At 36.3% G+C, this 23511-nt stretch overlaps 2 protein-coding genes and 1 long non-coding RNA gene across 3 annotated transcripts; 1 reads left to right on the forward strand and 2 right to left on the reverse strand.

Annotated features, from left to right (window-relative positions):
• Positions 1-1785: 1785 nt before the first annotated feature.
• LOC110755260 (GABA transporter 1) lies at positions 1786-9465 on the forward strand. The gene is made up of 7 exons (XM_021956437.2): positions 1786-2094; positions 3326-3556; positions 4424-4521; positions 7880-8066; positions 8149-8279; positions 8602-8835; positions 8938-9465. Exons 1-7 carry the CDS (start codon positions 1977-1979, stop codon positions 9316-9318), a joined length of 1380 nt encoding a protein of 459 aa, XP_021812129.2. The 5' UTR covers positions 1786-1976; the 3' UTR covers positions 9319-9465.
• Positions 9466-9683: 218 nt separating this feature from the next.
• LOC148294012 (uncharacterized) lies at positions 9684-10723 on the reverse strand. The gene is made up of 3 exons (XR_015836823.1): positions 10571-10723; positions 9960-10300; positions 9684-9868 (listed from the first exon to the last, which is right to left on the reverse strand). It is a non-coding gene; the product is annotated as an uncharacterized LOC148294012 (long non-coding RNA).
• An 881-nt stretch (positions 10724-11604) lies between these two features.
• On the reverse strand, positions 11605-17743 carry LOC110755286 (AT-hook motif nuclear-localized protein 5-like). The gene is made up of 4 exons (XM_021956467.2): positions 17662-17743; positions 12437-12806; positions 11888-11955; positions 11605-11751 (listed from the first exon to the last, which is right to left on the reverse strand). Exons 2-4 carry the CDS (start codon positions 12789-12791, stop codon positions 11605-11607), a joined length of 570 nt encoding a protein of 189 aa, XP_021812159.2. The 5' UTR covers positions 12792-12806; positions 17662-17743.
• Positions 17744-23511: the final 5768 nt, after the last annotated feature.

The following is a 23511-nucleotide window of genomic DNA, read 5'->3' on the forward strand; positions in this document are numbered from 1 at the left end:
ATAGCAGAGGCTCTTCCTCTCTTATATATGGTAAATGGAGTCCGCTAGACTGGGAAGAAAAAAAACAACAGAGTTTATTACATCCCTCCGAGATATTTAGTTATGGATTAACTACACTTTAGTCCCTGGAGGTTTAGTGTCAGTATCGAAATGGGCCCCAAGGTTTCAATTCAATCAATTTCATACCCGATATTTCAAAGTATTACCAATTTACACCCGCCGTTACATTGAGATTTGGGGTGCGATGGGTTTCGAGGGGTTAGGGTTTCAGAGGGAGGAGGCTTGGGATAGGGATGGTTTCAGATCTGGGGTGCGATGGGTTGGAGAACGGGGAAAGTTGGAAGCAGTGGTTGTGAGGTGATCTGGGTTGTTTGCAGGCAGTGCTTGTTTGCAGGTGATGATTGTGAGGTGGTCTGGGTTGAATGAGAGGAGAGGGTTTGGTGGTGGAGTTGGTGACGACCTGGGTTTGGTTGGAATGTTGAAATTTTTTCTTTTGGTAAATAATTGATTTTAATATTCTTAATTAACTTTAAAAATAAAGAATTTTTTAATGGGTGTTGGGAACGAAGGTGGGGATATTGGAAGAGAAGGAGGAGGAAGAAGAAGGGTGGGTGGTGGAGATGCTGTGTTTGGATTTAGGGTTTGATGGGTGGAGAGAAGAAGGAAGAAGGATGGGTGGTGGAGATGTTGGGTTTGAATTTAGGTTTGACGGGTGGGGAGTTTGAAGGGTTTTTTAATTATGTTTTTTCTTTTATTTTTTGGTTTTAAATAATTGATTTTAATTAACTTTAAAAATAAAGAATTTTTTAATATTATTTGTCCCATATTGGTCTCTTTCTAACTGCTGTTTGGTTATGAGGTGGGTCCCACGACTGCCACGTCAGCATTTAACGTCTGACTTTGACGGTCAATGTAACGGCAGGTGTAAATTGGTAATACTTTGAAATGTCGGGTATGAAATTGATTGAATTGAAACCTTGAGGTCCATTTCGATACTGACACTAAACCTCCAGGGACTAAAGTGTAGTTAATCCTTTAGTTATATACCCATTTTGAAACACCTATCTTTCATGTCATTAGAATTATATTGAAACACCTCATTATATTGGGCACCTCATTTTCCCACTATGCATTGGTTGACTCGGTGCACTAATTAAGCTTCTAAATATAATGGCAGTTCAGCAAAATGATCTTTATGCCCAAGGAATTGGCATGGCAGATAGCAGTGAGCTTCTATCTAAATTAGTCCTTAGTTGTGCTCTATATTTCTCATGCAGGCTCAAACGAAAGTACAATAATGTTATATTCGTGTCATATTTATTGATCATCTTTCTGACTACTTCTTTAATATGAAAAATATATCTCTATTAGATAACCGATTAATAAAATTAAAAGACTAGTCCTCGACCCAATACGATGTTTAACTAAGAACGCTAGCAAACGCCAAGTCAATGACCATATTTAAACGTACAAGATTCAGGAATCATTTTTAACTAATCAGAATTTAAGGAATCATTTTAAGATTAAAAATTAGAATAACCATAGATGTAAACTCAGACAGCGTCATCTAATTTGCCCACACTATTTTTATATACAAATTAACTAGATAAAAAAACCAATAAATGCGTGTTGGTATCATTTGGTATGGAGGGTCATTTTGGTCCTTCTCGTCCCCCCCCTCTCTCTCTCTCTCCAAAATGCTTAGCTCCAAAAGTTTGACTGTTAAGTAGAGGACTATATACGTTGCCACTTTACTTGTTTTGTTTTTCCTTTACATCCAAAATAATAATAATAATATGTCGATGACGATGATGAAGAAAAGTTGCGCATCATCAAAGGGACCTCGTTGAGTCATTGACTCTAGTGCCAGTCGGCTATATATATAATTACACACACAATATCTCCATAATTGATTCTCCCACTTCTTTGCTCTCTTTCCTTTTTCTGTAGAGAGAGAGAGAGAGAGAGAGAGAGAGATGGGGATGCTGCCAGTGCCACCAAGCTCAGAGGAGGCAAAGGTTATTGGCCAAGAAGAAGCTCATGACCAGGAGAGGCAACTTGATGCTGGTGCTCTTTTTGTTCTTAAATCCGAAGGTATTGACCGCTTCAGAGATATTTTTTCTTTTTATATCTTTAATTTACAACTTGTTTTAGTTAGTTTTTGTTTCTTTTTCTTTATCTTGATTATCATCGATCCATATCATCGCAGCAGCAGCATCATCATCATCATCTTCTTCTTCTTCTTCATTAATATGTTTTTCACATATTTGTTTTTCACCTCATTTTGTCCTTTACCAATTTGGTTATCATCAATCCTACTTCATTTTTCTGGTCGACTTCGATTATTCTTATCTGTGACGTCGTATGTATGCGTATATATTTAGCTTCTATATTTATTAATAAAATTAACTTAAATGGTCAAGTTTAGTATGTAAGTTTTTGTCTACGTAATTTTCAAATCCTGCCGTCACTAATAAGGTGATAAATAGTTACAATATTATTTTTATTGAAGAAGCAAATATTGACCGCATGTAGTCACTCACTATCGCACATATCGAATAAACTTATACATTTTTGCTGAAACTATGCTTATTATATTTTAGAAAGTATGCTTATTATAGCTTATTACGACTACTATTATTAGACCATTTGGCCATGTACCATGTCGAATGGCAATATGGTAGAATCTACATACAATGTACAATTTCAACAAAATCTTATTAACTAAACCCACTCGACTGACTTTTCTTCTCTCTCTTTCTCTCTCTTAGATGGCAAAATAGAATTTGAAATTGACTTTGGTGTTCTTGCTTGTATGAATTATCAATTAGGGATATTTTGATGAATTGATTAGTTGTTAACATGTTGATTGAAGATGTGATAAAGGCCTACTTTCTTATTTACAATTAATGACATTTTCTTAATTTTGATTAGATATTTAACTATTCAAGTATGTAGATAATATTTTATGGATTTTGATTAGATATTTAACTGTTTAAGTATGTTTTTATCTACATGTTCTAGCATTTTGAGGAGTAAGGCTCATTATGTCCCCGATATTTTTTTTTTTTTTTTTGTCTTTAAAAAAATTCGTTAGTACCGTCAAGTTTTTAATAGATTTGTACATAAGGAAAATTTAGGCCACGCCATTTTCAAATCCTGAGTCCGTCCCTGATATTACAAAAATCTGATTGCATGCTTCTGGAGTGTGTCATAATAATCTATAATTGAAATCATGCAGTTTATATTATATAGTTAGATTGTTTTGCTTAAAAAGAAGAAGCAATTAGTCAAATTTGGTATTAATTTGACATTGATGATGTAGGATCATGGCTGCATTGCGGTTATCACTTGACAACTTCAATAGTTGCTCCAGCGCTGCTGAGTCTGCCGTATGCTTTCACCTTCCTTGGATGGGCGGCTGGGATTTTGTGTTTGGTCATCGGAGCAATCGTGACCTTCTATAACTACAATTTACTCTCTTTGGTTCTTGAACATTATGCTCAATTGGGTCATCGCCATCTCCGATTCAGAGACATGGCGCATGACATTCTAGGTACGTATATATATCAGTATGAAATCCTTTTCTTTCACTTTTAAATTGTCAGAAAAAAAAAAAAAAAAAAAACCTGAATGCAAAAAGAATGTGGCTTGTCTGCCATTAACTGTAATGGCCCTTGTCGATTTCTCCTTTTTGGCTATGCAACATCTTCAAGGTTGGCCATTTGAGCTGTCTAAATTTGTTTTTATCTTCTCTCTCTCTTTTTTTTTTCCTGGCCACGTCTGAATCTTTGTTTCTTTGTGTTTAATTTCCAAAGTTATTTACACTCTTACTCCTTGAGGTTTTCAACTTTTTCACAAAACTCCATGAGGTTTTAGAAATTACACACACCCCTAAGATTTTAAATTGTTTTCACAAAACTCATTTTCATTGATTTTTCGTCCAAAGATTGATGATTTTATACAAAAAAATTCTCCAAATGACAAAGTTTTCCTTTGAGATTAGATTGCATGTACATTCATTGAGGTTAATTCTGTCATTTGCATAAGTGCATTTTCAATGAAATCATCAATTTTGGACGAACAATCAAAGAAAAAGAATTTTGTGAAAACAAACTGAAACCTAAAGGGTCCTTACAAACAATACATTGATATACAAAATAGTGAGCAAAATCGATTCCACATTATGAAAACCTAATAATAAGAAACTAAAAGACGTAAAGAAGATTTATAGAACCACTGCATCCACTACGTTTTTTTTTTGTGATTTTATGTATGGTTGAGGCCGGTTTAGGATGGTCTTAATTGAGTATCCCTTGTATTTTGCTTTGTATGATGAATTATGTCTCTTTCAATATTATTTTAAAAAAATAAATAAATAAAAGTTGACATTATTTAATTGAAACTGTATTGGATTCTACAGGGCCTGGATGGAGTCGCTATTTTGTTGGCCCAAGTCAGTTCCTCGTATGCTATGGTGCTGTTGTAGCCTGTACTCTTTTGGGAGGACAATGCTTGAAGGTAATCCTTTTTCTTAACTTGTACGACTCACTCGCTTATGGCACAAAAAAGGTTATTGTAAAATTCAGATACGTGCAATCACCGGCAAATCATGTGTATCACATAAATCGGGTGATTTTAATTCTTTTTTTTTTTTTTGGTAAACTAGAGGGGAAAAAACCCCGAACACAACAACTACAAGGAAACAGGACAAACTAATCTAGCTTTCGCTACACCAGTGATATCATCAAGGAGAAGAGAGCCAATCCAACGAGGAGCTTCGTCAAAATAGAGGATGCCCAGGTCTAAGTTGTAACTCCAGTTTGCCAATTCGTTAGCCACACTATTTCCTTCTCTATAAATATGAAGGAGAGTGCAGTTATCAAGCTGTTTCATGAGAGCACAACAAGCATTAATTAGGGGAGCAAAGGGGTGATGAGTCAATCCATCAATATTCTTCACTAGATGGACGACCACAGCAGCATCCATTTCAATATTAAGGCAGGTTATACCTTTAGTCATGGCAAGCTTAAGTCCAAAATATAACCCCCAGATTTCAGCATCCAAAATATGGCCCTGGCCAAGGTTCACAGAAAAACCACCAATCCAATTACCAGAAGCATTGCGAATCACACCCCCAGCGCCAATACAACCAGAGGAGGTGCGTCTTGATCCATCAACATTAAGTTTAAACTGAGCAGGGCCAGGGGGTTTCCAGGAGATGAAAGAGTGCACCTTATCCACCTTACACACAACAGCAAGGGAGGCTTTAACCCAGTCTTTAGCAGCAGAGAGAATTATTTGTCTTGGATTATAAGGACGATCCTCTTGGTTGTTGAAAGCCAATTGATTCCGCCATTTCCAAATATACCAACAGGTGTACATAAAGGTAGTGTTCCAGTTTAAGTTGCCACTCTCCTTGGCTGAAGAAAAAAGATTGCTCAGAAGCCAAGGTTTAAAATCAGATCTGAAAAAATGGGGGGGAGCTTTAGTAGTCAAAATAGTCCTCCAAATCTCTCTAGCTCGTGGGCAGTCCCTGAGGATATGAATAATAGACTCAGTGTGCCAGTCACAAGCTTTACAAGCCGGATCCCCAGTTAGCTGACGTCTCATTCTTTGCTCATTGGACATCAACTTACCTTGATACATAAGCCAGCAGAAGAACTTCAATTTAGGGGGAATCTTCATGTTCCACAGAGTATTCCAAGGATGGTCAACCTCGCCAAGATCAGAGAAATGCAAACTGTAAGCAGATGTGACAGTAAACTCACCATTCGCAGTGGAGCTCCAAATCTGGTCATCCTGAGTGTCGCTATCGCAACCAATAGGATAAGAGATGATCCTTTGCACTAGGTCCTCAGACACCACAGCCCTGAGTTTTTCAATATTCCACCACCCATTTTGTAAAAAACTGGATATATTGCAACCCATGTCACGCATATCAAGAGCTCCTTCATGGTACATGAGAGGACTGTCACAAATCCAACTGTCCTTCCAGAAATTAGTCGTCTCACCATTCCCAATTCTCCAACTCATGCCTTTGGCTAGAAGTTTGGAGCCATAAAGGACGCCCTTCCAGGTGGAGGAGCAGTTGTGCCTGGTTTTCAGGGTTTGATCAAGAATGGATTGGCCTTTTAGGTATTTGGCTTTAAAAATTTGAGCCCACAAACCGTGGTCATTGGTGTGCAACCTCCAGCCAATCTTAGCAAGAAGAGCTTTGTTCATATCAGCAGTTTTTTTAAAGCCAAGACCCCCATTACATTTTGGTCTGCAAGCCAAATTCCACTGGCAAAGATGTATCTTCTGCTTTTTCTCAGTGCCACCCCAGAAGAAGTTCCTATTCAGACGATCAAGATTAGTGCAAATACTGGCAGGTAACTTAGTAGTTTGCATAGCATAGACCGGGATAGCAGTAGTCACTGCTTGAATCAAAGTAGCCCTCCCTGCATAAGATAGCAAATTACATTTCCAAGCCGCAAGTTTCTTCTGGACTTTATCTACCAAACTCCCATAAGTGGTCTTGGTGATTCTGGAGTGCAGTAAAGGCATGCCCAGGTACTTGCCCAGGTTATCAGTTATAGGAGAGCCACAAATTTGGCTGATCTCATGGGCTAACTCCTTAGTAGTATTTGGGGAGCAGAAAATAGAAGACTTCTCGAAGTTCACAGTTTGGCCAGAAACTTTACAAAACAGATCTAGACAATATTTTAAGAGTCTCGCTTGCGAGGTATTGGCTTCGGAGAATAAAATCAGATCGTCAGCAAAGAACAAATGAGAGACAGCAGGACCTGATTGAGAAGATTTGACAGGTTTCCAAGTCTTCTTTCCCACAGCATCATAGATAATATGGGATAATTTTTCAATGCACAACACAAAGATATAGGGAGAAAGAGGGTCACCTTGTCTAATACCGTTGCTGGGAGTGAAGGAGTCTGTCAGTTCACCATTAATGCTGACTTGATATCTGACAGTGGTGATGCAGTTCATAATTAGTTGGATGATCCCCGTGGGCAGCCCAATTTCCCCAAGAACACTTTCAATAAATCTCCAATTAAGCTTGTCGTACGCTTTAGATAAATCAATCTTCCAAGCTAGAAAGCCTTTTTTCCCTTTGGAACCTTGAAATTTGTGCATAATCTCTTGGGCAATGAGGATGTTATCAGTAATATGGCGACCTGGAACAAAGCTGACCTGATTGGGACTGATCAGCTGGGGCAGGATAGAGCGTAATCTTGCAACTAGGATTTTAGAGATCACTTTGTAGAGAGTACAACAAAGGCTGATCGGTCTAAACTGGGCCATGGAATGAGGATTACTCACTTTAGGAATCAGGGTGATCAAAGTGAGATTGAGGGTCTGAGGAATCGTCCCCTCCTGAAAAGCTTTGGAAACCAACTCAAAAATATCATTCGCACAGATGTGCCAATTATTTTGGTAAAAGCAAGCAGGAAAGCCATCCACACCAGGGGTTTTAAGACTACCAATATTAAATAAGCTCTCCTTGACTTCCATGATATCAATTTTCTTGCCCAAGTCTTTTAAAACTGCTGAATCAATCATAGGGAAGAGATTGGGGAGGCTGAGGTTATTAGCCAAGTGAAAGTCCTGCGAGAACAGACCTGAGAAAAATTGTACAGCCAGAGCTTTGATCCCATCCGCATCCTCTATCCAATGACCATTATCATCCTTCAAATTTTCAATCTTATTACGCCTTCTTCTGATTATGGTCGTCATGTGGAAGAATTTAGTATTTCTATCCCCCTCTTGACAGTACTTAATGTCTTCATTTTTTATCAATAGTATGCTATTTGTCACGGTTATTTAGTTGCTTGTGACCTTTTTTTATATATATTTATAATATGCTTTATTTTCTTTGCAGGCAGTTTTCTTGCTGTCAAACCCAACTGGGACTATGAAGCTTTACGAGTTTGTGATCATATTTGGATGCTTGATGCTGTTTCTGGCCCAAATCCCATCTTTTCACTCACTGAGGCACATCAACTTGGTGTCTGTTGTTCTTTGCTTAGCCTATAGCGTTTGTACCGCTGCTGCTTGCATCTACATTGGTAATAGCTACTCACTTATGATAGCATTTTCTTGCCTGCCATGAGAAGAAAACTTAGCAAGCATAATTTTATATTTTGTCAGGAAGTTCTTCCAAAGGGCCGCATAAGGACTATTCCTTGAAGGGCAACACGCAAAATCGCGTTTTTGGGGTCTTTAATGCCAATGCCATCATTGCTACAACATTTGGCAATGGCATCATTCCAGAAATTCAGGTTCAAAATAGTCCAGTTATCCTCGAATTTGCTTTCATTTTCTTTCGGATTCGAGTATTATATGGGGCTGTTTGGGAGAGTTTGTTTATGAATGAAGTGTTTTTAATTGGTTTTGTTAGAAGCACACAAAAACATTTTAGTTAAAACCCAAGTGCTCATTGTGTATTCACCTGCGCTTTCTAGAGAAGTGATTATCAAGTCTTCTCTAGGAAGCACTAAAATCTAGTCGAGAAACTGTGTTTTTTCCATTTCGACCAATCTTTACCAAAACCGGTTTTGTTTTTTCTTTAGGAACTAATAATTATATAACTTTCGTTAATAGGCAACAATAGCACCACCAGTGAAGGGAAAGATGTTCAAGGGATTATGTCTTTGTTATGCAGTAGTTACAATGACTTTTTCCAGTGTTGCTATCTCTGGCTATTGGGCATTTGGTAACCAAGCTGAAGGCCTCATACTTAGCAACTTCTTGGATGATGGCAAACCTTTGGTGCCAAAGTGGTTCATTTTCATGACCAACCTTTTCACCATACTCCAACTATCAGCTGTTGGTGTGGTAAGAAATCAAAAAACACCACCTCAATCTTTTTTCAATCTTTTTCCTTGGAACCAAATACTCACTAAAACTAGTAGTCTAAACTACATTGCTTTGGTACAGGTTTATCTGCAGCCAACAAATGAAGTGCTTGAACGAGCATTTGTGGATCCAACGAGCGAAGAGTTCTCTACTCGCAATGTGATCCCGAGGGTAGTCTTCCGCTCGCTGTCTGTCGTCTTAGCAACAATCATAGCAGCAATGCTTCCATTTTTTGGGGACATCAATTCAGTTATTGGGGCTTTTGGTTTCATACCCCTTGACTTCATCTTGCCTGTTGTGTTCTACAACTTGACCTTTAAGCCCTCTAAAAAGAGCCCCATTTTCCTGTTAAACATCACTATTGCTGTGGTTTTCTCAATCTTGGGCGTTATAGCTGCAATTGCTGCTGTAAGACAAATAAGCCTCGATGCCAACAGTTATCGGTTATTTGCTAATGTATGAACACATTAAGCAAATATTAATCACCCTTACACCATGAATTGTTTTATGATCCATCAATCAGATGGGTGAATTTTAGAATTGTTCAAGAAACAAGTGAAAAGTAAGAATTATATGAACATAATATTATGAATTATCAGTTTACAGCAATTCTCATTTGTACTTGCTTTTTACACACATGCTGTTCTTGGGTCAGTTGACATCTACATAATATAATGTGTACACTATCTACTCAAAAATAATATCTTTGGTGCAGCAATATTCATTGAAAAATCTCAAGGTAAAAATTGGATTCAGAGATTTGATCTCATGTTGGTGCATTGTTTCTGGCACCTTTCTGTTTCCTACCACAAAAGTCTAATAGTATCTTCATGCAACTCCAAGTCCACATTATCAATAAAAAGCAAAGCACAAAATCTACAATAAGTTACAACATCAAAACTACAACAATAACAAGTCGAAGATCTCATTTACGGGTATCTCAGTCACTGGTAGAAATCTTGCACTGTGGCCTTGCAAACTGGATAAAACACTTCAACTCTAGTCACCAAATCTGCATAGACCTAAAGAAGTTCGGTAACAAACATATCAGTCTACTCTTGTCCGTGTCTTTGTGTGTGCGTGAGAGAGAGAGAGAGAGCTACCTTTATGGCTGAGGAATAAAGGTCTCAATGTGAGGAGATGTTGGATCTGGCAGCAAGGCATTCTGACCAAAACCCGAAAGTGTAGCAGGGTTCATGTTATGGTTTGCAGCAATGACGTTACCCGCTCCACTATGGGATGGAAATTCCAAGAGAGCAGATGTAGGCGAAATGCAACTCTCATCATGAACTATTGTTGGTGGAGGCATTAGTAAGGGAACCATTGCCAAGCATGATGAATTGCCTAGCATACTAGTCGAGGTAGAAGATTCCGCTGGGTGCCTCCTTTTCAATTCCTTGCTGGTGTTGGTGCTGGTTTCTTGCAGAAAACTAGTAGCAATGATCTGATAAATGAAATAACCCAAAATGAGACTGAGCAATTCCCTCAAGCACTTTTAATTACCTTGGATAAAGACTATAGTTCAATACCAAATATTTAATTTTCACTCTGTTACTGTTGTACTCACTAATTTATTTTGTCATAACTTTGTGGACCAAATAATTTCAGTCACTTGAAAGAGTCCTTAGAGCAACATTGGCAATTCCACTTCTACTTCCAGAGTCACAAAAAGAAACAAACGAGAAGAAGAAAAAAAAGAAAAGAAGAAACTTACTTGAACAGGCTCAGCAGCTATCAATGCGCCTGCAACAGCACCACCAAAAATATTCCCATCAGGATGGCAGAGTGCAACGCTTAACATACCATTTTTTACTTGTCGATTTTGCGTTGCATCGTATACAAATGATCCAGATAGAGTGAGAATCTGAAAGCGGCCCTGCATGAAGGAAGAAAGTAAGAAATAAAGAGTTACCCTTCAATGTTAAAAGCAAATATATGGCTGGAAAGTACTACATCTTATTTGAAACAAATATGACACCATCAAGCGGAGAACAGAGAATTCAATGTTAAATTGTTGATGGCTATTATATGTATGGCATCAATTTTTGTCTTCAGTTTTTCTAGCTGCTAATCATGTCATGCCTCATTCAACAAAGTTCAAACATTTCTGCTCGTGTTTTAGCATTCCACAAGACATGACAAATGTGTAACTTAGATACACAAGTGAACAAAAGTAAGGGTGGTAACCGAGTTATATGGTGTTGTGTCATATTGGATTTGTGTTGAATTTTCATGAACTCTAACTTAAAATGTAATCATGTTTGATGACTTGATACTTATATCATTATTAACAGTACCGTGTCCTGATTGATCCACATAATTAATTAAGGTAAGATCCATTTTACTAAACTAAATGTATCGCTTGTGCACGATATAAAGATATTCATTTAGATGCTAGCAAAACCAAGAAAATGAATACTATAACTCTACATAGATCTATATCATATCATATCAGATCAAAGCAAAGGGAAAAAATTGGAGAAATGATTATGTTCTTCATACAATACCATTAAACAAGTTAGTTATGTCAGGATGGACTCACTTTTGTTTAAATTCTATAACCCTGGCTTGTTTATTATTTGAGTTAGAAAGTCATATTATTTACGAATTTTTCTCAAGTTACTCATGTTTACACTTCGTGTTGAGTTCAAGTTGTGTTAAAGATGTCACACCTAAAAATATGTATAGCATCCATGGCTGTTGAGAGAAACAAATTAAAGAAAAGGATTTACTGAAAAGATTCCAACTTTATGAGAATCTTGCCTTGAATCTCAAAATACCAGTATAAGAACTAGGTTGGCGTATGACGGCGCTACAAACCACACCAGTAGCAGTAAGAATGCAAAGTGATCGAGGATTCGTTTCAGATAATGAAAGTATCTTATGAACAATATCCTGCAGAAAAAAAAAAGAAAAAAAAAACAAAATAAAGCCATAAAACTTGTGGCAGATAGAATAAAGAACATAACAATCAAGAATAACTGAAATCAAAGTGACCTTGAGACGTCTCACAGATCTATCTAACAATTACCTCTCCAGTCTCAGCAGTCAGTACTTGAGTGTAAAACCCTCCTCCAGCCTGATCCACAGACAACCCACCTGCAGAAAAAGAAGTAGTTGTAGATGTTAGAAGATAGAAATATGCTAATCTAGCTGCTTACATATATTAATTTTTTTGGGAAATAGCATGTTAAAGTTCGTTCAAATAACTTTGTATAGAATAATAACTAAACTTATAAAAATTACTCAATCAAATAGATATGAGGATTTTCTTCACAAATAGAACCAACATCAGAAAAGAAAATCAAATTCCTGTCCTAACCATGCATAATTCCACCAATTCCAAAAATCCAATAACAGGAGCAACAACAATTATTTTTATCATCATCATCAAGTACCTATAGAAACAAAGAGAGAAGAAAACCAAATAGAAAACAACATACATAGAACCATTGACGTGCGGAAGAAGAAAGACACAGAAACAAATACAACCCCATTATTTGGAAAATTAACAAACACAAACTCTAATTAAATTCATATTCTTATGGGATTTTCAGGGAAGATCAGGCAGAGAACTCACCACGGGGAGACAAGAGCTGCAATTTACCGGAACCTTTAGGTCGTCCTCTTCCTCGTTTCGGTAAGCTCTCCGAATATGAACCCGAATATGTACCGGGTGATGCTGATACTAAAGCCACCACATTTCCCTCCTCACCAACCATTTCATATTTCCTCGGCCTACCCCTCTTCCTCTTCACAAGAACATCTGTTCCTGTTAGCTCTGCTCTTCCAATGGGGGCCCCGGATTGATCTAAATCTTGGTTGGGCTCTATATTCATTTGTACAGGCTCCATGAAAGTCTCTACTTCATTGTTCGGTGCACTTTCAGTCTGTGGAGACTGGGAGTTAGTGACCATGTTGTTCTGCTCTTCCATTAATACTAATAGTTTCTGCAGACAAAGGGTGAAGAAGAAAAGTTATACCAAGAAGTAGAAGAAGAAAGAGGCGGTGTATATGAAAAAAAAAATAGTTTGAACAAGAGTTCGGTTTGTAAAGGGCGCCAGAAGAGTGTTCCTTCTTTTCCTTTTCCTTTTTCTTTCCAAAGCAGAATTATTATTATTTTTTTGGAAGGCCCTTAATATGTTTTCTTCTGGCGAGAATAGGCCCAGAGACATTTTAGGTTAGTTCTTTCTTGTACACCCAAAAAAATAAAAAAATAAAAACTCTCTCTTTTTCCTAAATATCTAATGTTGTGAAAAGGGAAAAGAAATCTTTTCGATTTATGTATAGGAATTTCTTCCGATTTTTGGTGATATTTAGGAGATTTTATTTCCAAAATAAAATATAAAAATTACTGGAAATTATTCAATATGTAACAATTCAGTGTTTTATTTTTAACAAAAGTGCTTATTTTGAAAACGTGATTTAAAATTTTAAAATATGATTTCATTACCATAGAATTATTATTTGATATTTCCTTGTTGGGTTCCGTAACAATAATTCCATTAGAAGAACATAATCAAGAAATCCCTTTTCTTTTCTTTTTTTCAGAGATCGATTTGAAAAAGTAAATTTGGGAAAAAAAAAACAGCACGGAAAAAAATAAGTTTGTTTGAATTAAAACGATTATATTTGAGCCCACAAAATTAGCTCAGTTAACCTCTATTCTTTTTTAAATTTGTTTGATTTCCTTCATCAATATTTTTTTTCTTTTATCTTCAAACTACCAAAAAAAAAACAAAAAAAGAAAAAGAAATTAAGACTCTTCTATAGCTAGAAAGATGGGAAGAGGAAATGTTTTGAAATTTTATTAATTATATCCTACCATATGAAGATTTCAAAATATTTGAATTTCTCTTATTTGGAGTAAAAGGTAAAGGGGAAGGGCGGGGGGAAGTTTGTGTATTTGGTTTTTTATTATTATATTTGGATTTTCAGTAATGGCTTCACCAAGTTTTCTTTTTCTTTTTTGAAATAATGTTTGTGCACAATTTCATTTTTGAAGTATTTAAAATATATTACCTCAAACAATATAACTAAAACATCAACATGACATCTAAAACACCAAGTTGTGAAGAAGGCAACAAACTAACACACTAAAAAAACAACCCACACTAACAACTACTAACGACGAAATGTGTATTACCCAAAAACTGCATAACAGACTAATTGAGTAGTATTTGTAAGTATAAGAGTAGGGGAGGATTCTATCCCTTTCCATTTTTCACTAGGAGGACTCTCTTAGTGAAAAGGTAAGTATTCATAGTCATTTTTCTTCATTTAAAAAAAATGTTTTTTGTGTGTTAGTAGGGAGCCGTTGTAAGAACTCATCAGCAAAAGGCTAGGTTGCCCTTTTCAGACCCAAAAAAAAAATTGCTAGGTTGCCCTTATACCAATTGTAATGACAAATTGGCTCATCCATAAGTGCTAGTTGAAGTTGACATTCAGGATTCTTAAGCCTTTCTTTAAGGGGAACATTTTTACTTACAACTTGAATACAAGATGTACTATTATCACCCTTCTCAATACTTGATGTGTACCCATAAGTATAACTAGGGTTCCACAAATACAAAGCAAAGAGTTAACTATGGTTATGCCCATGAATATGTGCAAGGGCGGATAAGAGATAGGGGCCTGTAAAAATATTTGTTGCTTCAAGATTTAGTAGAGATGGAAAGGATAACAAGAGTTAAAGAGTTACAATTAATATTGTTTTAAATTTTAGAGAGACGGGCCAACGACCCACTACTAGCGACATCGCTATTGTCCCCAATTTAACCACTTACAAAGCCCAATAGGTGTGGAGTTTTATCACAAAAGGCCTCGATACTATTAGGAGTGGAATTACTTATTATAAGTTATGATTTATTTAGTCAAGTTTTTAATATGGTACTTATATTCTTCAACACACACCACCACATAGTGGGCCACACGTGGAGCCAAGTTTACATCGAAGTCAAACATTCAAGCATAACACGTGAACACCACGTATTGGGTAAGGGGTAATGATAAACATTCAAGCCCAACATGTAAACACCACATATTGAGTAAGGGTTAAGGGTAAAGGCCCAATATTTCATGCTCAGTCATTCAACTCGCTTTGTTACCGTGCTAAATTTTAGAAAGACAAGTCAGCAACCCATTACTAGCAACACATATATTGTCCCCAACTTAACTACCTACAAAGCCCAATAGGTGTTGGTTTTTATCACAAAAGGCCTCGATACTATTAGAAGTGGAACCACTTATTATAAGTTGTGATTTATTTAGTCAAGTTTCTGATGTGGAACTTATATTCTTCGACACGCCCCCTCACGTAGGACCATCACATAGTGGGTCACACGTGGAGTTAAGTCCACATTGGAGTCAAGCATTCAAGCCCAACACGTGAACACCATGTATTGCATATGGGGGTAAAGGCCTCAGTGCTATTAGGAGTGGAACCACTTATTATAAGTTGTGATTTATTTAGTCAAGTTTCTGATGTGGTATTTATATTCGACAACATATTGGGTGTGAGAAGAGTGGAGAATATCACCAAAAAATAAAATTAAGGAAGGCTTACTTGAACAAGGAAACTATGAAAATTGAAAGGGCAACAAGCTAGCCATTAATGGTATTTGTTACCACTTTGCAACATTGCATGCACTACTACTTTGGAGGCTAATAGAGGAGTTCAGTTTTCCTGTTACCATTTCTCCTATGCCCACCCTGTTACCTATCTAATTCTTTGACACATGTCATTCCACTTAACCCAAGTTGACAGTGTTAACTTTTAATTAAATTAAATAATAAAAACTCTAATAATTGAAGGAAAAAAAAGAGACCCATCGTAAATCTTCTAGGAAGGGAAAGCATCAGAGAAATCAAAATGTTTTCTGCAATGTTCATGAAGAAGCCAGACAAGGCAAATGCTCTAAAGCAGCTGCGACGTCATGTGGCCAAGTTTATGGCTTGAGTAAGAGATAACTTCTTGTTTTTTTTGTTTTTTGTTTTAAACAAAAGAAAACCCAACATCGAACTCCCACCCACCCCCAATCCGTCATCAACCCCACCTTGCCGGCGCAGCCCCCTCTCCTTCTTGTCGTCGGAAAAGCCTTTTTTTTCTCTCTCTCTCCCCCTTCATTCTGGATCCAGATCTAGATTCTTCCCTTACTCTTCTAGCTTGTTCTTTGAAAGAGAGAAAGAGATCGAGAGGGAAGCAAAGAAATCAAGGGAAAGAGAGAAACAAGGGGGTACAGAGGTAGACAAAAGGAATTTCCAGCGGCAAGGAGGAGAGTTTTGGTGGCCGACTGGTTTGGGGTTGCTATGGATTGAGGATGGGTGCGAGTTTGATCTTGGCTGTTTTTTTCCCCTTCAATTATTAGTTTTTATTATTTAATTTAATTAAACTTAACACTGTTAACTTAAAGTTAAGTAGAAGGACATGTGTCAAAGAGTTAGATAGGCAACAGATGGGCACAGGAGAAATGGTAACAGGAAAATTGAACTCCTAATAGAGGAAATTGGGAACTCCCAAATGAAAGAATGGATGAGTATGTTATCTACGCATAACTACATACTATGGGAGTCATCACAACTAGAAAATAAATAGGAACCTAAGAGAACATAAAAGAACAAAGATATAAGAGCTTGCTTTATTTTCTTAATATAAGGTTGAAGATAAAGGCTGCTAAAATATATATAAATAATGGCATGTTTATTTACTTGAAATTGATATTGGAATTAATTTAATCTGTAACTTCGTCTGCATTTACTGACACATGGGTATTGTAATTATTCTAATTCCCTACTTCCCCTACGTTTACCAACACATAAGAAATAAAAAATTATGTGAGTTTCACATTAATTATATTCATAATCTAATACCTGAAATACCATGAATTAGATTGATTAATGGGGAAATTTTGATCCTAGACCCATTCCTTATCACCCAAATTACTAAATTTCCTGATTCATGGTTTCCCTCATTTCAAGTAAATAAGCATGTTATAAAAGGTTGCATTTTCTTCTTCTCTTATTGTATTCTATTCTGAAATGACATTCGAATGATCAAAATATATTATTACAATCATCTTTTCTTAGCCACTGCTATTATTCCGTATTGATTTATATGTTATAAGATGAATTATGGTATGTTTTGTCATTTTTTAATCCTTCCATTATTATTATTTCAATTATATATCCATTTATTTCATTAACAAACATGAGATCATCCATTGTTATTTACCTACATGTGCATTATTGCACCATTCAAGAAAAAGTAGGCTTCCAACATAATTGACCTACCTTGTGTTTGGCTCTAAAGAGTAGAACAAAACATCTTTGTTTAGCTCTTTAGAGCCAAACATCCCACTTTGTTCGGTTTCAAGAACCGAACAACCGAACCTAGTTTAAGTTCGGCTATAAGGAGCCAACTTCGTAGATCTGGTCAAGTCTTTGAAGCTCGACCATGACACAAAAATGACAACCTAAAACAAAAGAAAAGCAAACACCTACCTAAGAATACATCTAGAAACCACAAATAAATTGAAAGGAATGTTTAATGTTTGGTTAGAAGAAGCAGATATCATATGATTTGTTCAATTCCTTACAAGAAATCATAGATCTGGCCTGACACAAAATGGGAACCCCAAAAAAAAACTCACATAAGAATACATCTTCTAAACCCAAATCAAGTCTCTAATGGTAATAACTCGAGAACAAATCACTAAATAAAAAATGGAACAAATGGTCTAAATCCATAAAAATAAAAAAAATAAAAAAATAAAAAGAGATTAAAGATAATGTATAAGATTAACATACCGTCTAATCAAGACTAAATGAGACTGAATATGAACTTCTGGTGGAGGTACTAGTCAAAATAGTAGAATGACTTCAACTCTTGAGAAAAATTATAATTGGGTAAGAAGAAAGAAGACAAAAGAACATATATTGGTTAGTGAGTTCTTGGGAAGTGGGAAGAGTGTTTGATTGGTGGATATTTGAAATAGTGAACTAAGGGTATTTTGGAAATAATAGGGATAGTGAAGATAAGATTGATTTTCATTTCAAAATTAGTGGTGGTGAGAAACATGGTAGGTGGAAAAATAGGTATGTGAGTGACAATATCGCAATTCTTACTCATTAAGAATATTATTTTCCCCACAACTAATACTAAAATAATAATTAAGCTTTCTCCTTTTTTTTTCATTTTTCCATATTGCCATTGTTAATTTTTTTTAAAAAAAATTAGGACAAACTAAGGGTTATCAAACATGCCTTTAACTTCACTTTTTTCTTGTTTTTTCTTTTTCAAGTTTTAGCCAAAAGAAAATGTGGCATACTATTAATTTGGGGCCAAAAAGTCAGTAGGAAGGTGGGGCCTCATTTGCAACCGTTTGAATGGTTGACCAACAACTGAAATAGGTTATTCTAAGAGCATCTGCAATGTGCTCCTAAACCCCTTAGAAATTTATGAAGGAATTGGAAAACTACAACTCCAACCATGCTCCCTAACCATCTCCTAAAATATGGAGATCTCTAGGAGCTCCTAAAATATGAAGATCTCTAGGAGCTCCTAAATTTTAGGAGAGAGAAAGGACTCCTAGTGTCTCCCTATAATTTAATGTTGCTTTGTTTTATGAATATTTTACCCTTTTAATTAATGCTAATAAATTCTTTTTATACAGATGGACCATTTATATTGAATTAAAACATAATTATAGTATTTATGACTCCCTAAACTATGAAGTATGATTGAAGTTCAAATTTTATAGAGAGCTCCTAAAATAGCTTTTATGGAGTTTTAGCTAAATTTTTAGTAAAAATTAGTGAGCATGATTGTAGATGCTCTAACAGTAGGAGAAACTAAATTCCAATGAAGTGTGTTGTGAATGTGACCATTCAAATGATTGGGTTACTGTTCATATGGTGGAACAGTGTTTTGGCCCTAAACTTATTACTTCTTTCCTAATATTGGCTAAAACTAATTTGAAAGTAACAAAAAAAACTTTTTTCTTACCCTATACAATCATCAACTTTATCTTTGTCTTAAATGAATCAAGTCAACCACATAGTTTCCTTCTTCAATATAAGTTAACTAATATGTCAATAAATGTGATACATATAGTATTATTAATATGTAATAAATGTGATACAAGTAATATTATTGTTCTTCTATACTAGTTTAATTGTATTATACATTTCATCTAAATAGAGATGGAAATTTTGCAAACTACACAATGATACTATTTGGGCCTAAATTATGCGCGCTAGCCCAACTGACTATTAGCCCATATCAAAAACAGTGGCTTGGGCTTTGTGTTACCAAAATAAGAAGTCAACCCAGATGGGTTTAGAGGCCCAGACCTTTGTGAACCATTTGCAAGGAATAAATTTACAGATGAAAGATTAATTGCCAATAATGGTGATTTAATATGAGAAAAATCAGTTTTAATTGGTCTAAGTCTAAACCCAGCTTCTAGGTCTCTCCAAAGGTTCAAAATTTGATCATCACCGTTGATCACAATTTCAAAGATCAATCAGCAGATTCTTGGGGAAGATCTTTCTCTCAAAAAGCCCACGTGACTCTAAACTCAAAATTACAATAGGGTAGAGGACGTGATGGGGAGTTGGTAAAAGGTTTAATCGGAAAACCACTCCCCATAACCATTTAATGCCAGAAAAGAAGGCCAATTTTCTTTCCTAGGCTCGTGAGGGTTTTGCATCAGGTCAAGTGGGTTTGCAAGAGATAAACAAGAGATAAGAGAGTTGGTTGACAGAAGATCAAAACTGATCATCAAAAAAACTTACTTTTGATGGGGGTTTTCCTTTGTCAGACTAAGCCACTATCCCTTTTTCGCACTGGAACAAGGAATCCTTTCAAATAATTCATCCTCCAGATATTAAGGAATAAAACCTCAATCAGATTCTCTATAAATATGAGAGGGAGTGAATAGGATAGAGGGCAACCAAAAATTCAATCAAAACAAAAATTCTCAAGTTATACTGACAAACTCAAACAAGATCATACGATCTCGAAAGCCTTTAGACTCTGAAGAAACCAAGCTCTTTAATTTGTAAAAGACATCCAGTCTCTGACAGAACAGGCAGAACTCAGGTTTCTGACTTCACTTCAACTCAATCCAGGGAGGCAGTTCACAAAGGAAACAAGATTTCTCTTATTACAAATTTGGTTCAGCATAAGCCAATCAAGCAAAATTCAGGTTTTTCATAATATGAAAACCTCAACAAATTTACAGATATGCCTTGATGTCTGAGAATCATTAGAACATATCGCAGACGATCCACAATTAAACAGAATAGGTACTGAAATGCAGTTCCGGACCAAAAAATCATCAATCCAGCCACTTCCAATCCAATCCTGACTAAAGAAACCCTAGTTCTGACCATCCAACAAGCCTCTCCATGGCTAAAATAGATTAAAGCTCTACCAATCTCAACATTGGTATCGATTTCCAACTGAACCTCATCAGTTGAAGGTGCTGACGTTTGAATCTAGCACAGATACATCCAGTCCAGCCTGAGTCACATGCAACAATCCAAGCAGAAGTCGAAGCCCAATGTTCTGTTGTCCTTTCAGACGTGGCAGTTCCATTTTGTTTTAAATTGTGTAATAGACAGTTCTCTTTAAAACAGTTTGATTTATTTTCAATATTGTTTTTGGCTAGAACTATTAGTTTTTACTGTGAGAAATTGTGAAGTCATCACCAGTCTGAGGCAAGAAAAGAACTTACTTGGGAGATAGTCCTCACCCAAATTCACAATCACTTGTTTAAAGTCAGTAACATGGGGCGCAAGTTATCTATTTTTCATAAGTCTATTAGGGTCTTGACTGCTAACAGTGGCACGCTCGCACACTAAAGAAAGTTGACTTGTTGACCACCAATGGTTTTCAAGCCAATGGGGAATTTTAGCCTACTATCACAGGAACTAAATCTAAACGGGTGAACAGATACTATTCAAGAAGTCAAACCCAACACAAAGTTAAGAAGAGAGAGTTGACAATTATTTGACTAAACCCATATATTGTTGGGGTTGTGTGGTTTAATAAAAGTCATGAAATTGGATGAGCATAATCCTGCATTGGAAAATTCCACGAAAAATCTAGATTATAAAAATTTGTGGCAATAGAACTGAGGTCTTTTGAGATAAAATCTCACACTTGGATGAGTCCATTAGGCCTAACCCATCTTTTGTTGGATCTGGGTAGTTAAGTTGGGGTAATATCGATGACAGGTCATCTTTAGTAGTGGATCGGCCCAATAGACTGATATAAGTGAGATTTTATCTCAAAAGGCCTCAATGCTATTAATAGTGAACTATGAAAAAAATTATTCTAGATTGTTTCACGTTTTTCAATGTAGGATTATACCCATTCACATTTAGGCCTCATTTGATTCATAGGAAGGAGTATTGGGAATGGAAAATCAATTACTTTCCCATGTTTAGTAAGTCCATGCATAGGAAATGGTTGCATGGCACATGGGAAAGTAGGGGGGAAAGTGAACCCCTCCTCCCCCCTTGGGTTTTGTTTTCTCTCTTCATGTGAAAGTTTGGGAAAATGAGCCAACATTAAATGCACATTTTTCATGACCATTTTGTACCCATTAACAATTTAGAATTACAATATAGCATTAAATGCATTCTTTTTTTTTATCTGATTTCATATGGGTATAATTTGAAAATTAAACAAACTTTGTTATACACTCCTATATAAACCAAACATGTGAAAGGAAATAAAGTGGTATTTCCTCGTTACTTTCCCAGCATTACCAAACATGGAAAATGGATTCATTTCCCATTCCTTGGAAAAGACATGGGAAATTATTTTCCATCAAATCTTTTCCGCAAACCAAACGGGGCCTTATGGCTTTTATCAAGCTCACCTTGGTCCATTGTACAGCGAGTGGTATCAGTGTTTGATTTGATTGAGGATATCTATGATCAAGGAAGTGGCTCAAGTGAAAATCCTAGCCCAATTGAAGGTGGAGCGGCTCGGAGGAAATTGTTGACGTGAGTTCACCTAGCAAATCAAGGAGATTTATTTCCTAAGTTAATTAGGCAATTTATTTCCTATTTAGTGTAGTTGACATATCCTTGTATAATTAGGAGATATTTCCTATTTACTTGATGTATCTATTTCCTAGTAAAGCACACATTTAAACCTTTAGGGCACTTCCAACACTCCTCTTTTGCTCAGGCAGGAGGGGGCCTAGGCCCAGCAATTGGCTCTAGCGCGCAACAACAAGACCACGCAACTGGTGGGCTCCACAAGCATGAGTAGGCCCAAAGGCAAATCTTGCCTGGGTTTACTGACGTCAGCAATGAAAAAAAAAAAATTAGAAAAAATCTATTAAAAAAAAACCAAAAATTTCAGAATTTTTTTTTAATAAATACCTAGTCATATTCTTCACTTCTCACACCAAAATTAATGGTTTAAGTATAAAAAATTGAAAATAAATTAAAGTGAATAGTAATTGCCTTTGTTCTTGCCCTTTAGGTTGGAAACAAAAAAGGCAAGGGCTACCACTATTCATGTAAATAGTAACAAACCTTGCCTGGCCTTTGCCTTGCCCCTGCCCTTTGGGGTAGAGGTGCTCTTATATATACCTTCTTAAGGAGAAGAATAAAATCATCCAAATATTCAAACCACACAATTCTAAGCATGGTATCAGAGCGGCTGATCCTAGGTGAACTCCAAACCCTTACCAAATTCTTTTATCAAATTCCTAAACATAAACCCATATCTCAAATTCTTTTATAATAAAGCGCTTTTGTTAGAAGCACTTATGAGCATAAGTACTTCTTAGAGAAGCAGTCCTTAACGAGCCCTACCCCAACTTAAAATTAAAGCGCAGCATCTATTATAATAAGGATTAACTACACTTTAGTCCCTAGAGGTTTAGTATCAGTATCGAAATGGGCCCCAAAGTTTCAATTCAATCAATTTCATACCCGACATTTCCAAGTATTACCAATTTACACCCACCGTTACATTGACCGTTCAAGTCAGACGTTAAATGCTGACGTGGCAGTCGTGGGACCCACCTCATAACCAAACAGTAGTTAGAAAGAGACCAATATGGGACAAATAATATTAAAAATTATTTATTTTTAAAGTTAATTAAAATCAATTATTTTAAATAAATAAAAAACATAATTAAAAAACCCTTCAAACTCCCCACCCGTCTCCTTCTTCCTTCTTCTCTCCACCCATCAAACCTAAATCCAAACCCAGCATCTCCACCACCATCCTTCTTCCTTCTTCTCTCCACCCATCAAACCCTAAATCCAAACCCAGCATCTCCACCACCCACCCTTCTTCTTCCTCCTCCTTATCTTTCAAAAAAACAATTTAATAAAATGAAATGAATATACCCAGAGCGTTATGCCTGGAAGATTCACGCATCAAGTTGGCACAGAATTGGTCTCCATCGTTCAACGAGTTTTTACTCAAAAATTCCATCATCTCTTCATATGCCTCGGGGTTGTAACTCTGCTCTGGGAATTTACTCTCCAAGCAGCCCCGCCCCATCCCCATCCCCTTTCCCTCCTCCTCTGAAATATCTCCTCCCCTCTCTCTCTCTCTCTCTCTCTCTCTCTCTCTCTCTCTCTCTCTCTCTCTCTTACATATGGTTCGATCCAGTTATG

Source organism: Prunus avium, chromosome 6 (assembly GCF_965620075.1).
Source record: "Prunus avium chromosome 6, drPruAviu1.hap1.1, whole genome shotgun sequence".
Classification (NCBI taxonomy): Eukaryota; Viridiplantae; Streptophyta; class Magnoliopsida; order Rosales; family Rosaceae; genus Prunus; species Prunus avium.

Coding starts and splice junctions, on each gene's coding strand:
- LOC110755260 (XM_021956437.2), top strand. CDS start 1,977: ATGGGGATGCTGCCAGTGCCACCAAGCTCAGAGGAGGCAAAGGTTATT. Junction 2,095..3,325: donor TTTTGTTCTTAAATCCGAAG/GTATTGACCGCT, acceptor TTGATGATGTAG/GATCATGGCTGCATTGCGGT. Junction 4,522..7,879: donor TGGGAGGACAATGCTTGAAG/GTAATCCTTTTT, acceptor TTTTCTTTGCAG/GCAGTTTTCTTGCTGTCAAA.
- LOC110755286 (XM_021956467.2), bottom strand. CDS start 12,791: ATGGAAGAGCAGAACAACATGGTCACTAACTCCCAGTCTCCACAGACT. Junction 11,956..12,436: donor GCAGCTCTTGTCTCCCCGTG/GTGAGTTCTCTG, acceptor CTTTTTCTGCAG/GTGGGTTGTCTGTGGATCAG. Junction 11,752..11,887: donor TGACTGCTGAGACTGGAGAG/GTAATTGTTAGA, acceptor TTTTTTCTGCAG/GATATTGTTCATAAGATACT.